The 14252-nt window shown below is 37.2% G+C and overlaps 2 protein-coding genes across 3 annotated transcripts; both read right to left on the bottom strand.

The window, feature by feature from the left end:
• Nucleotides 1-1758: 1758 nt before the first annotated feature.
• Nucleotides 1759-4749, bottom strand: LOC107818401 (pentatricopeptide repeat-containing protein At5g03800-like). Its single transcript, XM_016644406.2, has one exon. It carries the CDS (start codon nt 4583-4585, stop codon nt 1913-1915), a length of 2673 nt encoding a protein of 890 aa, XP_016499892.2. The 5' UTR covers nt 4586-4749; the 3' UTR covers nt 1759-1912.
• Nucleotides 4750-5492: 743 nt separating this feature from the next.
• Nucleotides 5493-12973, bottom strand: LOC107818400 (putative serine/threonine-protein kinase At1g54610). 2 transcript variants are annotated; one of them, XM_075217700.1, is made up of 8 exons: nt 12818-12973; nt 11727-12220; nt 11351-11635; nt 10922-11239; nt 9417-9644; nt 7709-7809; nt 6621-6735; nt 5493-6121 (listed from the first exon to the last, which is right to left on the bottom strand). In XM_075217700.1, exons 2-8 carry the CDS (start codon nt 12129-12131, stop codon nt 5834-5836), a joined length of 1740 nt encoding a protein of 579 aa, XP_075073801.1. In that variant the 5' UTR covers nt 12132-12220; nt 12818-12973; the 3' UTR covers nt 5493-5833. The 2 variants fall into 2 exon arrangements, with proteins under 2 accessions (XP_075073801.1, XP_016499889.2); XM_016644403.2 differs by having other exon boundaries at nt 12590-12968.
• Between the last annotated feature and the right edge of the window lie 1279 nt (nt 12974-14252).

Here is a 14252-nt window from a genome sequence, read left to right as displayed (position 1 = left end):
ATTACACCAATTCCAATTACCTGGTGGCTTTCCAAACAGACCCTAGGTGATTTATTGCCATATGCCCAAGTCGAGTCACACGATACCTATGATGATAGGAGGCAACGAGTACCCAATAGAATAGTCGAGGTGCACACAAATGTCTTGGACACCACCATCATAAAAAGAAAGATATTAGAATAGGAAAATGGCATTGGAAGATAATATGGAAGATAAGAGCTAAGTTGCTTGTATTGGATAGATAGGCAGTAGAGAGTCATGGTTTGACCTAGGGGTGGCAATTTAAGTCCAAACTCATCTAACCCGCCCAACCCGTCCAGAGATTAATGGGTTGGGTTACATAATTTTAGCTCATGGGTTAATTTGGGTTGAGTCCAAGTTAACCCATTATATTTTATAACTCATTCTGATCCATTAAGCAGCCCAAATACAACTCATGAAACTCACCCAAAACAAAGGTATTTCAACCCAACTTAAATAGAAATTTATTTAGTTGCCCCAATTTTACTTCTTCTTTTTTTTGTATTTTTAATTTTATGTTTTTTGTTTTTCTGCACCATCCATCCCTCCGCCCCCCCCCCCCCCCCCCCAAACCCAAACCCCCTCCCCTCAATTTTTTTTGTATTTTCAATTTTCTGTTTTTTTCTGTACCCCCACCCCACACCCTTACCCCAACCCCCTCAAAAAATTTTTTTTATTTTTTTTTGTATTTTTAATTTTCTGTTTTTTTTTTACCCATTTGCCACCCCTAACTATGGATACCAAATACAAGTGTACATAAAGGCTCTGTAGAAGGATGACATTAATTTTTTGTAGAATACTTAGGATGTAGTTCAAATGAAAATATATAAAAAAAATACGTTTGAGAGGAATCAGCAAAGAAAGCCACACCCCTACTCCCCCACCCTCACCCCCAAAAAAAATTTCGACTTACACATTTTAAGGTAAAAGGCTTTTTTTATGCAAGATGAGCATGGTTCTAAAACATGGGTCAAGTTGGGCGGGTTGGGTTATGACCCATTGTTTAGCCCATCTTGACCCAGCCCATCTTAACCCAAGTACACTTTGGGCTGGGTTGGGCAATGATCCATTTATTGACCTAACCCATATTAGACCCGCCCAAATTCAGCCCAACTCGCCAATTTGCCACCCCTAGACTTTGACCCAAGATAGAGTATACGGAGAAGATGATTGTTGATTTGTAACAATAGCTACATGTATGAGCAAGCTCCAGAATCTACAGGCCATCTTTTATTACAATGCAGACAAGCATGGCAGATTTGGACTCTGTTCCCCAACCTTTTTTGGTGTGCAGTGGGTGATGCCATGTACTTTATTGGAGAATCTACATTCTACTCGGCAGGGAAGGACAGAATAATAAAGAAGCTCAGACTCCTGAGGAATATGGACAGTTTGCATGGAGAAAATCACATCACATATATTTTCAGGGCAAATCAACTGTAATTTTTTGTTTAAATCAAGGTGGTGTCAGTTTTTGAGTTTTTGGTGTAAACAGAAGACTGAAGTATGTACCTGATTTAGGATCGACGTTAGAAATATTGAACTCCTGGCTGGATGACGGGAGCTAAATCATTGTACTTCAACATAAATATTTAGCACCTCATTGGCAATATAATCAATGAATTATCTTACTTATCAACAAAATCCTTTAGCATTCAAAAGCAAGAATGTAATGATATCAGAGAGGACGATGCTAAGTCGTATGCTTTTCTCAAACTTTCTAGACAAAGAAAAGTATTTTTGCTAAACTGATTTATCAAAAGTTCTTTACATGGTGTAAATACATTCTTATTGTTGTATATCTAACAACAGGTTTAAAAATCTTACCAACAAAAACCTGAAATCAACAATCAAAACTACAGCTAGAATTATCAAAATATCTAATTTTTCATCACCAATTATCCCTGCAGGAGCATTTACCATTTACAAAATGATGAAAACCTGAAGCATCTCTTACATGTATATCTCTCTTGGTGACAACTGAAACATATTTGAAGAATGTATGGCAGTCACCACAGAGATGCACATTCTTCATAACACGAACGGGTTTTCCAGGTCTCGTCATAAGAAGCCCAAAGGTTACAGCTAGTTTTGAACTGTGGTAGAACAAGAAGTCTTTCTTTTGATGCTCCTCTACTTCGTGAAGTACAAAACTTGTATCAGGTACATATCCAGCTTTCAGACACTCCGGAATGAGTATTTGTAAGCCACTGTATATGTCTTTTGACTGTGAATGCAATTTGTCTCTAGCAAAAAAGGAGTGAACCTTGTCGCCAAGTACGATCCAACTGCGTCCTGGTATTTTTCGAAAACCCTTCTCCCTCATCTCCGCCCTAACAAGTTCTGAACACTGCCATCTTCCAGATGCTGAGTAAAGATTTGACTTTAGTATGAACGTAGAAGGATCCTGTGGCGCAATAGATAGTATTTCCTTCATTGCCCTTTTACCAATGATAGCATTCACACTTATCCTACAACCTTCAAGCAAAGCATGCCAAACAGAAGCCGTTGGTTCAAATGGCATTGCACTAATTATCTGTTCTGCTTCTTCAAGCAGACCCCAATTGCCTAAGACACCTACAAAGCCTGCATAATGTTCCGAGGTGGGTTTTACGTTATATGAGGATTGCATTGAGGAAAAGAACTTTTGGCAACAATCAACTAAATTACTAGAAGTGTGTCTATAAGCTGATATCACAAGGACACAGGTAATAGAATCTGGTTTTACTCCTAAGTTTTCCATCTTCGCCCACATATTCAATGCCGCATCCCCCTGCCTATGAAGGACATAGCAAGTCAACAAACCATTCCATGATACTAAATCATGTGTAGGCATAGCCTCAAAGGCCTTAATTGCACTTTGCATCTCATCACACTTAGAGTACATGCTGATCATGGCATTCCCAACACCGGTATCAGACATTAAACCATGTTTCAAGGCATAGCAATGGATTTGTTCCCCTAACTTTAGAATCCCTAATGTTCCACAAACACCAAGAATAGTGGCTAATGCAACTTCATCAACAACCAGTGATTCTTCTGAATGCCTGACCAAGAAAAGAGAAATAGCTTCTTCTGGATGTCCATCTCTAGCATATGCACACATCATTGATGTCAATGCAACTGAATTATCATGGTCAAGTGGCAGCTGATGAAATATCTTTTTGGCATCATCCATTCTCTCACACCGCGTGCACATATCAAGCAATGCCGTCTCAATACGATCATTTGATTCTAAACCAAGCTTGAGGATAAATGCATGAATCTGTTCGCTTATCTTCCTTTCTGTCATCGACCCACTAGCATTAAGAACACTGGTCAACGTAAAATCAGTCAATTCCATCCCTCCCTCCAACATTTGACAAAATAACCCCAGTGCCTTAAACCCTTCATGATTTTGAGTAAATCCAGCCAAAAGAGCATTATAAGAAACACAGTTCCTCTCAGGCATACTGTTAAAAATCTCCATCGCAAAATCAACATAACCAAATTCCATATACGCCACAATCATTTCAGTCCAACTAAAGACATCCTTCACAGGCATCCTCTCAAACACATCCACTACATTTTTCAAGGTTCCACACTTGGTGTAAAAGCCTATAAGTGCATTATTCACACTTAAATTACCATGTAATCCACTTTTAAGAGCATGTGCGTGTAGTTCTTGCCCTTCTCTGACAGCCAAACAGCGGGAAGATGCAGCCAAAAGCGTCGAAAGAGTAAAATGATCAACTATTAAGCAATCATTTCTCCTCAATTCACGGTACATTTCAAATGCTCTTTCATACATGCACTCTTCAACCATACACGAAATCGTAGTGTTCCACGAAACAATGTCCTTTTGTGGCATATCATTAAACAAAAGAATCACAGATTCCAGTAAACCACACTTACTATACAATCCCATAAGTGCATTAACAACATAAGTATAACTCAAATACCCTAATTTGACAACAAGACCATGTACTTGACGACCTAACTCAAGATTCAACGAACGAATACAAGCAGTCAAAATAGCAACAAATGTATATTCATTTGGTTCAATACCTAAGTCCCTCATTTCAAGAAACAGCTCAAAGGCTTCTCTTTGACGATTCGACTTAGCAAAAGCCGATATAATTGCTGTATACGACACAACATCAGGGCTCAAAAGCGAATCGAATACTTTCTCAGCAAGATTCAAGTGACCAAGCTTGAGATAAGCTGCAATTAAAGCATTTTTCAAATAAACATCCTCTTCTTCAAGTTTGAGAATTGAAGAGTGAATAATCTTTGCGAGTTCAACATCACCACACCGAACAGAAATACGAAGCAAATTGGCATAATCAATCCTAGTAGTGTCAGCACCTACTGTGACAAAAGAGTCCTTAAAATGCTGAGGGATCAAAAGGGGTTGAAAAGGACGAGATTTTGAAGGGTATTGAAGGAAAAAGGAAGGTTTTTGCTTATATTTGGTTTTCTTGGCAGTTGCTAGGCTTGAAGTGGAACGAAGGTTAAAGGGTCGAGTAGGAGGGAGAAGGGAGAGAGGGATAGAGATGGTGGGGCTGTGGATAACGGCAGCCATGAAAGAAGAAAGGCGCCAAGCATAGTCAAGGAGCTGGAATCGCTAAGCTAAGTTTGGTGTGAAGTGTATTTCCACTGTGTTTTTTTGGGGGGTTTATGGCTATCCAAGAATTGGGATCCATGTTTTTTTCAGAAGGGTTTATCTTTGTTTTCTCAGTATCTTCAAAAGTGAGAAGCTTAACTGTCGGATAAAGTTTTGTAAAGGATCTTGAAAGTTGTGGGAATTCCATTTTGCCCCTAAAGGTTTTGAATGTTGAGAATTATTCCCCTAGAAGTTACTATATCCTTCAAAATAATCGTATACAATTTGAATAGAAGAAAATAATCTTATAAATATCTCATAAATAATATTGTAATCTTAACATAAAGATTTCTTAAAATGAATTATATAAAAAAATTGTAACGGATCATATCCACATAACACATTCAAATTGTCTATCTTAACTTGCATAGGTATAAGAAAAAATATTTGCTAGAATGCACTCCGCGCCTAATTGATGTTTAACTCAGGAGCATTTTCCAATATTTTCTGTAGATATGAAAGGTGAGCTCAATTAGATCACTTTACAATATGTGCAGGTAAATGTACAATTTCCAATTATCTATTTGGAGCTCCAATTACCGTTCAAGGCGGAACCATCATTGTGTTTATGTGCTATAATATCCTAAACGAGATCAGAGACACTTGTAAATTACCTCGAATAGAAAATAATTTACGAATTTTCCTGTAGCCATTAGTGCAAACTGTTTTCAACTTCGTGCTGGCTGTAGTTGCAGGATAAAACCAACATCACCAGAAGTTTAATGCCCAGATCTATAAACATAGGAGTTTCCCTTTTCAACAACAAAGAACATGGAAAATTGTACAGAATGTCCAGGATTTGGGTAAAGGAGACATGCAACTGGACTGCGGTCAGATAGTAAAATTTTCCACTAACTGCAAAAGTAAAAAATCCCATCACAAAGAATTAACTCGGGAAATACTAATATACATGTAACTGGGGAGCTTCTCGCCACCACAACAAATGGAGCAGTTAAAAACCAGAAAGATCCTTCTATATTTGGAAAATGGAAAGGAAAACAATGTTTCAGCTCTGGACATACTATAAACCCTTCCCTGGAAGGTGCATAATCACAAAATGCTTCAAAGTGTTGCCATGGCCAAGCCCCACTTTAGTTATCTCCAGAATAGGCCATAGAAACACTCGTCTGAAGCCCGATCTGCTGCTACAGAAAATGCTGTTGCTTCTCATCTTTTCCTTGTCAAATACTTTTTGGCTTCCCTGGCATCACCTGCAGTATGCTTCTTCCGCCTTCCACCAGCTGAAGCAGGCTCTACTAAAGGCCCCGACCAATTCTGTACAGGTTCTTTTGAATATGTGAATGAGGTCGAACTGAATGGCACATCAGGAGGGACAAGGGCAGGATCAATGTGATGTGAAGCACCCAATGGAACACCAAGTCCTCCATCCTGGTGTGGTGGGGGAAACTTCTCACTCTTGCTCTTTGCATTTGCATGTGTGATTAGGCGCCGCCGCTGCAATGTAAACAGATTGCCAAAATACCAGTTGAAGAAAATCAATGGAACAAAAAATAGAAGTTATGCAGTAGTCATGTACATGCAAATTATAAGTTATATGGTGGACTATAAACCACTGAAACTTGGCAAATAGAAGGCATGTATACCAAATAAAAAAAAGGCTAATGACGTCAAAAAAGTGCCAAGCCTGAAACTTGCCAAAGTAGAACGAACAAAAGGAACAATCACTTCAAACAAGTTGCCCAAGAAGCATAACAGAAAAAACTGATGACTACTGACAATTCCACTAGAGACTGGCAAATCATATTTCCAGAACAACTACTTTTTCAAATCTGCTTAATTGACAGTTAATATGAAAACTTGGTTCAATCTTTTCAAATTTTCACGGTGATGAAAGGAACAAAACAAATGATAATGAAGTAACGAACATGGTAAATAAAAAAACAAGTTTGTAACTGAACCACAACAAAGCAGGAGACTTGTCATAGAGACATACATCAATATTAGCTTGAAGTTCAGCATTGGCATCTGGAGCAGGGCCAGCACGGGCCCGTTCACGATGGCGTACTCTCTTAGTACCATCTCCCTGAGCTTTGTTAGCAGCTCTTAGCCTGCACAACAAGATGAAATGAGCAGCTATACCACATTTGTCACCTCTTCACAAGCATTGAACAGAACCCAGAGGAATGGATATTACAAATAGTTATTTCCAATCAGGATGAGAGAATGAAATTAAAATATCAATTGCATCCATACATTATCGAAGTTTAACTGTTAAATACAATGGGAGAAGAATGAGATCTTGAAAGATCAATTGCATCCGAGCATAGTACAATTAACAAGAAAAGCAGCATTGCCAAATTGACAAGCCAACTATTAAGTCCAGTACTCCACAAAATAATGATAAAAAGGTATAAAAGGTCGACAGCAATTCTAGTTCATGGTCAAAATAATGGCTTGATTAACAGAACGCTGGTTTTTGTGATGAAATGTTGAATTAGAGGTTTTAAACTATAGGGCACGCCTAGTTGATTAAGATAATCTAGAGGGGTACTTAATGTAATTGAGCTTAATACTCCCTCCGCTTCAATTTATGTGTCTTTACTTTCTTTTAGTTTGTCCCAAAAAGAATGCCTCTTTCTATATCTAGTAAATTTGCAATTCCAACATCCCCATTTTACCCTTAATGACACTCTTTTATAGATATGATATGACATATATAAGATCACAAGATTCAAAAGGTATTTTTGGTATGTTATACCCACCTTTAGTTCAAAACCAAAAGATTCAAAGTCTTCTTTACATTCTTAAACTTCTTGACCAGTCAAACTAAGACACACAAAATGAAGAGTGAGTACTGAGTATACGTAATGGCAGAAAGAAATTCTCCAAGTGATTTGTGCTGTAGGAGATCTACAAGCATGGAGAGCTCACACGCATAAACCGGAAAGGGGACTATGAAAAACTATGAAAGCAGGCCCACACGCATTATGTAGCATTCTATCAACATTAAAGAGCTTGCAGGAAAAGTGAGGAAGGCAAACAGATGCCTGATTCACACTACACAAGTAAAAAAGTGCTGACCGTCTAGCTTCATCATCCCGCCGTTTGGCATCCATTTCTTTGGTCGGAGGATACTTTGGAAGACTAGATGGATCACAAGCATATGGCTCTGTATTGAAGAACTGCAGAAACAGAATGCCATTAACCATATAGAAGGCAACATCAGGAAAATACAAGTGAGAAAACTTAACCCAAAATGAGATGTTCAGGGAACAAAACAGAATATCACAAAAAAACACATGCTAAACCAAAACACCTGGAAATAGAATTTGAGGCAGTGCTGCACCAAAAAGGGATAATAGGAGGACAAGTAGTTAAACTAGTTCGCCGCCATACTTGTCCCCCTCCTCTATGTCAAAGGAACCAAACATTAAGGATTTTCAAAGTCAGTTCACTAACACTCCCTTCATCCAAATTTGCTTAAGGGTCAATTTGACCAATTTAAGAGCTAAATCAGATGACATTAGATTATCTTTTAAAATTATAACTTTAGATTGTTGGAGTCGTGATTAAGTAAATAAAAGTGTGCTCTCTCTAACCGCTTAAGCTTTTAGATGAGATGATCACACAACTTTAATATGGTTTCAAAGCAGGCAAAGGTCCTGGATTCGAGTCCCACCACCCTTTAACAAAAAGAATTACCATGTGCTTGGCCCATGGGAAAGAGTAAAGCCCGCATGTGAAGGAGTGTGTTGAAGACATAATTACATAAATATAAGTGTGCTCTCTCTAACTGGTTAAGGTTTTAGATGAGATTGTCACACAACTTCAATATAGATAATCAAAAACTAAATAAGCGGCTGCATAAATTGCAAGTTTCCTCATATCAGCAGGGTAGAATACATCTTAAAATGTCTGTCAAAGTTCACTTAGTTATGACTCTTTGCAGGCTAAAAGTGGAATTTTTTGGTATAAGGAGAGTGATCAAGATTGTCTTTTCTTTGAATAGCCTGCAGCAGCAAAATGTGAAATTACTTACTGCAGACATTCACTAACCTTTTAGTAAGGTGCAGACATTCATTAACCTTTTGCATAAGGTGCAGACATTCATGCTTATTGAGTTATCTTGACCAGAGATCCTAAATTAAACATCACAAGTAGCAATAATCTGCCAGCAGCAGATTAAGTACTGAAGTCCCAAAACATTGATTAATTGCTAAAAATATTCACAAGAGAACCTGAACTTAAAACATCACAAGTTAGCAGACAAATTTGCCACGAACTGTAGTAAAAGTACGCAACCACTAACAGAACTGCAAAAGCAGAGCTGAGAGTAGTCTTATTATCAAAACATATTACATGGGCTGAATTCCATAATAACAAATGTCAGACTATTGACAATTTCTCTTTTACATCCACAACTACAAACTACAAGACCTCCTAATTGAAAAAGCACACTGATGGAGCACAGATCCATCTAATCTACTTTATTTCTATGTCACAGAAAGCACAATTTTCATGCGAGCATACCAGGTCAAACAAATGGGAATCTCTTCTGCCACTCAAGCTATACTAAGTAACTCTTCACTAACTGCATATGCATACCTCAGTAGTTATCACACAATAAGGCTCTAAAACGTACTCACAATCTCTCTAATTAGTGATGCCAAGACATTAGCATAACAAAAGGCATACTGTAGATTTCTATCAGCAACAGATACTTGTTGGTGAGAGGAGAACCAAGACAACTTAGTATAACAAACACTCTGGAAACAGAAAAGCTACTCACTTCACTTTGTAATGCATCAGTTGCCGTCTTGCGCTCAGCTGGATCAATTGCAAGTAATGTATCAATTAGCGGAAGTGAAGACTGAGGAAAATCTTTAAAAGTCTCCCTAATGCATCGTTTGTAGGGTTCTCGGGGCTTGAATAGTGTTGCATTCGGCAACTTAGACTTCTTCCAGTACTCCTCCGACGGCGAGCCACATAGTTTATATATCTTATGCAGTTGTTCTACCTTAGTAACATAAGATATTGTTGTTAATAACTCATGCAGGAAAATGGAAACAGATCTGTGTTCATACACATTCCAAACAAGCTTAAATAAGAAGACATTTTAACGTGACAATTAGTATGTCCGTCACAGAAATTCTATATTGTGTGGCCTTAAAATATAAAAATAAATGCTAATTAGAACAATCTGCCAGACCCGGCACTCCTGATTCAAAATAATCCCTACAAAAGACAGTTTAGAACTACGGATGACAAAAACAACATCAATTTAAAGCTAAATGCAAGTTTTCCGCAGTTTTCTTTCAATTTTAAAACGACACAACGGGCAAATGTCATCTTTATAAATGATGTTAGGTTATTAGGCAGTAAGAGCAAGAAAAACCACTGTTTAGCCACAGGAGTAAGAAGATACTACTTATATTCAACTTCCAAACTTAGCAATTCCTGTCAAGATGATATGCACTCAGCCTAATTACTAATGGGGAGGAACCCAGAAACTCTTATACAAATTGAGAGCATAGCTTCAAAGATAGTCAACAGTTAAAAAGACTCATTTTTTCCATAAGCAAATAGATCATCCTAGTCTATTTCACTGAATTTTGTATGTTGATGCCATGGGCCTTGTAATAGCAATGGATCATCCTAGTTCAAACTTTGGATCGCCCATTTTGGGATTAGCCTCTACAATCTGACCATTCATATATGCAGCAACAGGAAAATGCATACAAGTGCTCAGCAACAGCAAGAGAGAGAGAGAGAGAGAGAGAGAGAGAGAGAGGGAAATCAAGTTCAGTTATTTGTCTTCTAACAACAGATACAGGAGATAGAATGTAACTATTTACTCCCAAACAAAAGGGGAACAAAGCTCAAGAAACAACTGGACTGATTCCAAGATTTCTCTATAATTCCTAGGGATCCTTTAGATTAGAGAGATGTCCTTAAATGAAAATTACCAGTGAAGGAGCTCGATTTAGTTAAACTCTATTTTCAATACAATATATCAAGTTGTTATTTAGAGTCACCTAGCGTAATTTTCACTCCTCGAGCTAAGTTCCAGAAAGGAAAAAATCAACAAAGCAAATATTTCTCCATCAGCTAGCGGAACAGCTAAGCCATTAGGACTCTTTAAGTTAAAATTAATAAAGGAAACATATTACTCCCCCAAAGGAAAGGAAAAAAGGAAAAACAATACAGTCGATGCATAAAAAAGCATCATATTAACACAAAGGATTAACAAGAAGAAGATTGAACAAATAAATATATCAAGAAAAGAGGAAGTACCTCAGTTCGACCCGGCATAATAGGTTTTCCAGCCAATAACTCAGCTAAGATGCAACCTGCACTCCATAAATCAATGCCTACACTATAATCAGTAGCACCTAGAAGCAGCTCTGGTGGTCTATACCACAAAGTAACCACTCGACTAGTCATAGGATGCTTATGCCGAGGATCAAAAATAGTAGCCAATCCAAAATCAGCAATTCTGAGAATGCCGGAATTGTCAAGAAGAAGATTTGACCCCTTAATATCACGATGAAGCACATGACGATTATGACAATGCTCAAGGCCAGATAATAGCTGTTGCATGTAGCATTTAACCTGCAACGGGGGAACAATAATCAGCTAACTCTAACTACAACTGAGATAGAGATTGTCTAACTCACACCCCTCATTCTTCAAAGCAGAGCTACTACAGTGCAGCACCCTAACCTGTGCTTCTGTAAACTTGATCTCTGGACTTGCAGCAAGCCCAGCCAAATCATGCTCCATGTACTCAAATACCAGGTATAAACTACATGACATTCTTGAAGTAACCAAACCTTCCAATTTGATTACATTGGGATGATCTAGTCGTCGCAAAATGATAATTTCTCTAGCCATGAATCTCACACTCTCAGGTTCTAGATTGTCAAAACGCACTTTCTTCAGAGCAACAATTTTACCAGTTATGGTGTCTCTCGCTTTGTAAACGTTACTGTATGTCCCTTGAACAATCTATTAAGAACAGAAAGAAAGAAAGAAACATAGGATGTTAACATCAACAAGAATAGAAATGTATATACACAAAAACCAATCTGAAAGCTACCTTATCAATTTTCTCAAAAGTGTCAGCACGTCGAGGGAGCCAACCATCAATTGCTTCCCCAACATGAGCAGAAAGCCAGGATGGCCATCCAGCAGCAACCTGCTCCCCATGTTTATGCTTAGGTGGATTACTTAATCTTGGATCAGGCTTCGACCTTCTCCTTTCTTTCCTAGGTTTTCCGTCATGTTCCGCCTTGTCCTCCTTCTTAGTTACATCACCTTCATTGGCTTCCACAGCTTCATTATCAACAGTTACATTTTCCGCCCCCTTGACCTCTAAAGTTTCAGTAGATTCAGCAGTACTAATGCTCTTACTCTTCTTCTCATAATTCACACCTTCCCTCTTCTCCTCCCTGCCGTTGTGTACTAAGCCTGATGAAACCTCCCGACCCAGAACACACCCCATCTTTCAAGTCTACACTTCATAACTCAACATTCTCACTGAGTAATCAACCAATTTCCCCAAATCAGCTCAAAGTCTACAACTTTAACCACCTAAAATAGCAATACGAGAGTACATCATTAAATTGGCCAAACAAGGAAAAGGAGTAAATAATTAAATTGCCTAAAGAAAAGAGAAAACAGAAAATCATTAAATTGGCACAGGAAAAAAAAGGAAATGAGCAAATCATTAAATTAACAGTAGTTGAACTGCCTAATTAACATCACAAGAAGAATCCAAAGAAACAATTGCTGAATACCAGGCAAAGTTAGGTGAATTTTTCCGGGGTGTGGTCAATTGGACAGAACAATCACAGATTCAAGCATAATCACCAAATAATAACAAAAACTCATAACAGCAAACTCAACAACTTATATGAATCAACGATCAGCAAAAGCACAAAAATAATCCTTTTTACTTACTTGCACTGATCACACAATTTCAGATTCACAGTGAAACCCAAAAATCAATCTTTTTACCTAACCCAAAACAGAACCACAGTAGAGCAGCAAAAATACAGCTAATAAAACGATAAAACCCTAATATCCAAAATTGATATAACTGCAACCCACGTCCACAAGCATGAAAATGACAGTCTTTAAGCAAGTGAAAGTGAAATAAAGTCAAAAAAAGGGGTAAGTGGAATTTACTTGCTGGGGTTGATCGAATCTGAGCCAAAAAGAAAGAGGAGAGAGAGAGAGAGAGGGGTATGTGGTGTCTGTAGTCTTCAACGTTTCTATGCTGTAAGACAAGAAAAGAGTATAATCATAAAAGAATCAATTGGACAACTAATCTTTCAGTATTTTGGACTACAAATTATATACTATATATAAATATAGAAAGAGATGGGGTGGGTGAGTGGGGTGAGAGCACCAATAACATGGATAAAATTTTCATAAATATTTTTCCTCTATAGTAAGTTATGTAATATTGTTTGACTTGCACGGAGTTTAGAAGAAAAAAAAAATTAAACTTATGATCTTAAAAACTTAAAGTATAGAAGTTTTTGTGGGAATGTAAATTTATTTGGTTGATTGTAAAATGAGTAAAATAAAAAAGTTAAATTAATTTTAAATATATAAATAATTTTTTAAATACATGTATTAGGAGATTGTGTCATATAAATTGAAACGAAAAAGGTGAATTGTGTAAACTGTCTCATTTAAAAAACTTAAATATTAGAAAGGGAACACTTTGATTTAGTTAATTATGTATTAACAGGTAGTATGTCGTTGCTTAGTTAGAATACCCCAAACAATATTATTTGAACACTTGGTTATAAAAGAATTTTGAAGAAAGTCAAGCAAGAGCGGCTGAGGCGATCAGAGAACGAATAGAAAATGAGAATGCAGGATCAAAAAGAGAAAAAAAGGGGATGAGAAAAGGCAAAGATAGAGGTAAAATTTCACCTTCGAGATTTCGATTAATTGAATCTCTCGTCGCTGCTTTTACTAAAGCTAGCTCCCCTTTATCGTCCTTTTTTATTTTTTAGTTGCGACTTCCTCCGTATACACCATTCTTTTTTGTGGGTGGTTGTGCTGTAATAAAAAAGATACCAATTCTTTTAACGTTGTCTCTTTTTTTTTTTGCAAGTTAATTATTTTGATTCTTTTAGTGTGGGCTAAGACTTCTTTTTTTTTACGAGCCTTAAAATCAAATTAGTAGGCTTTAAGATGAATATTGATGACTTTAGTGGAAGTCAAACAATGGACCGTGGGACATAGAGAGAAGACAGAAGACTGAGAGGAGGGTCTTTTTGGAATCACGGGCGAGATTTTCTCCAACAAAATGGAATTCTTTTCTTTAGTAAACAAAAGTAGTCATAAATCATAATTAGATGAAATAATAATTCATCATTCCATTTGTTCAAAAGCCTAATTTCACTTTTAAAAGAGATTGAACTTGCAACTGTACTGAAGTGGGGTAAGACCTTTTGCAATGTCAGAAATAGTTTTACCCATTGCCATTTTTATTCTAATAAGGCATATAATCATTAATTATTCTTTTAAAGATTAAATAAGAATATATTGGTCAAACATCCTTTATAATTAATACTATTAAATAAATTTGTTAAGTGGAAAGTGT

This window comes from Nicotiana tabacum, chromosome 7 (assembly GCF_000715075.1).
Source record: "Nicotiana tabacum cultivar K326 chromosome 7, ASM71507v2, whole genome shotgun sequence".
NCBI classification, from domain to species: Eukaryota; Viridiplantae; Streptophyta; class Magnoliopsida; order Solanales; family Solanaceae; genus Nicotiana; species Nicotiana tabacum.
The sequence above is the reverse complement of the archived record's forward strand: the minus strand, read 5'-3'. Positions and strand labels throughout refer to the sequence as shown.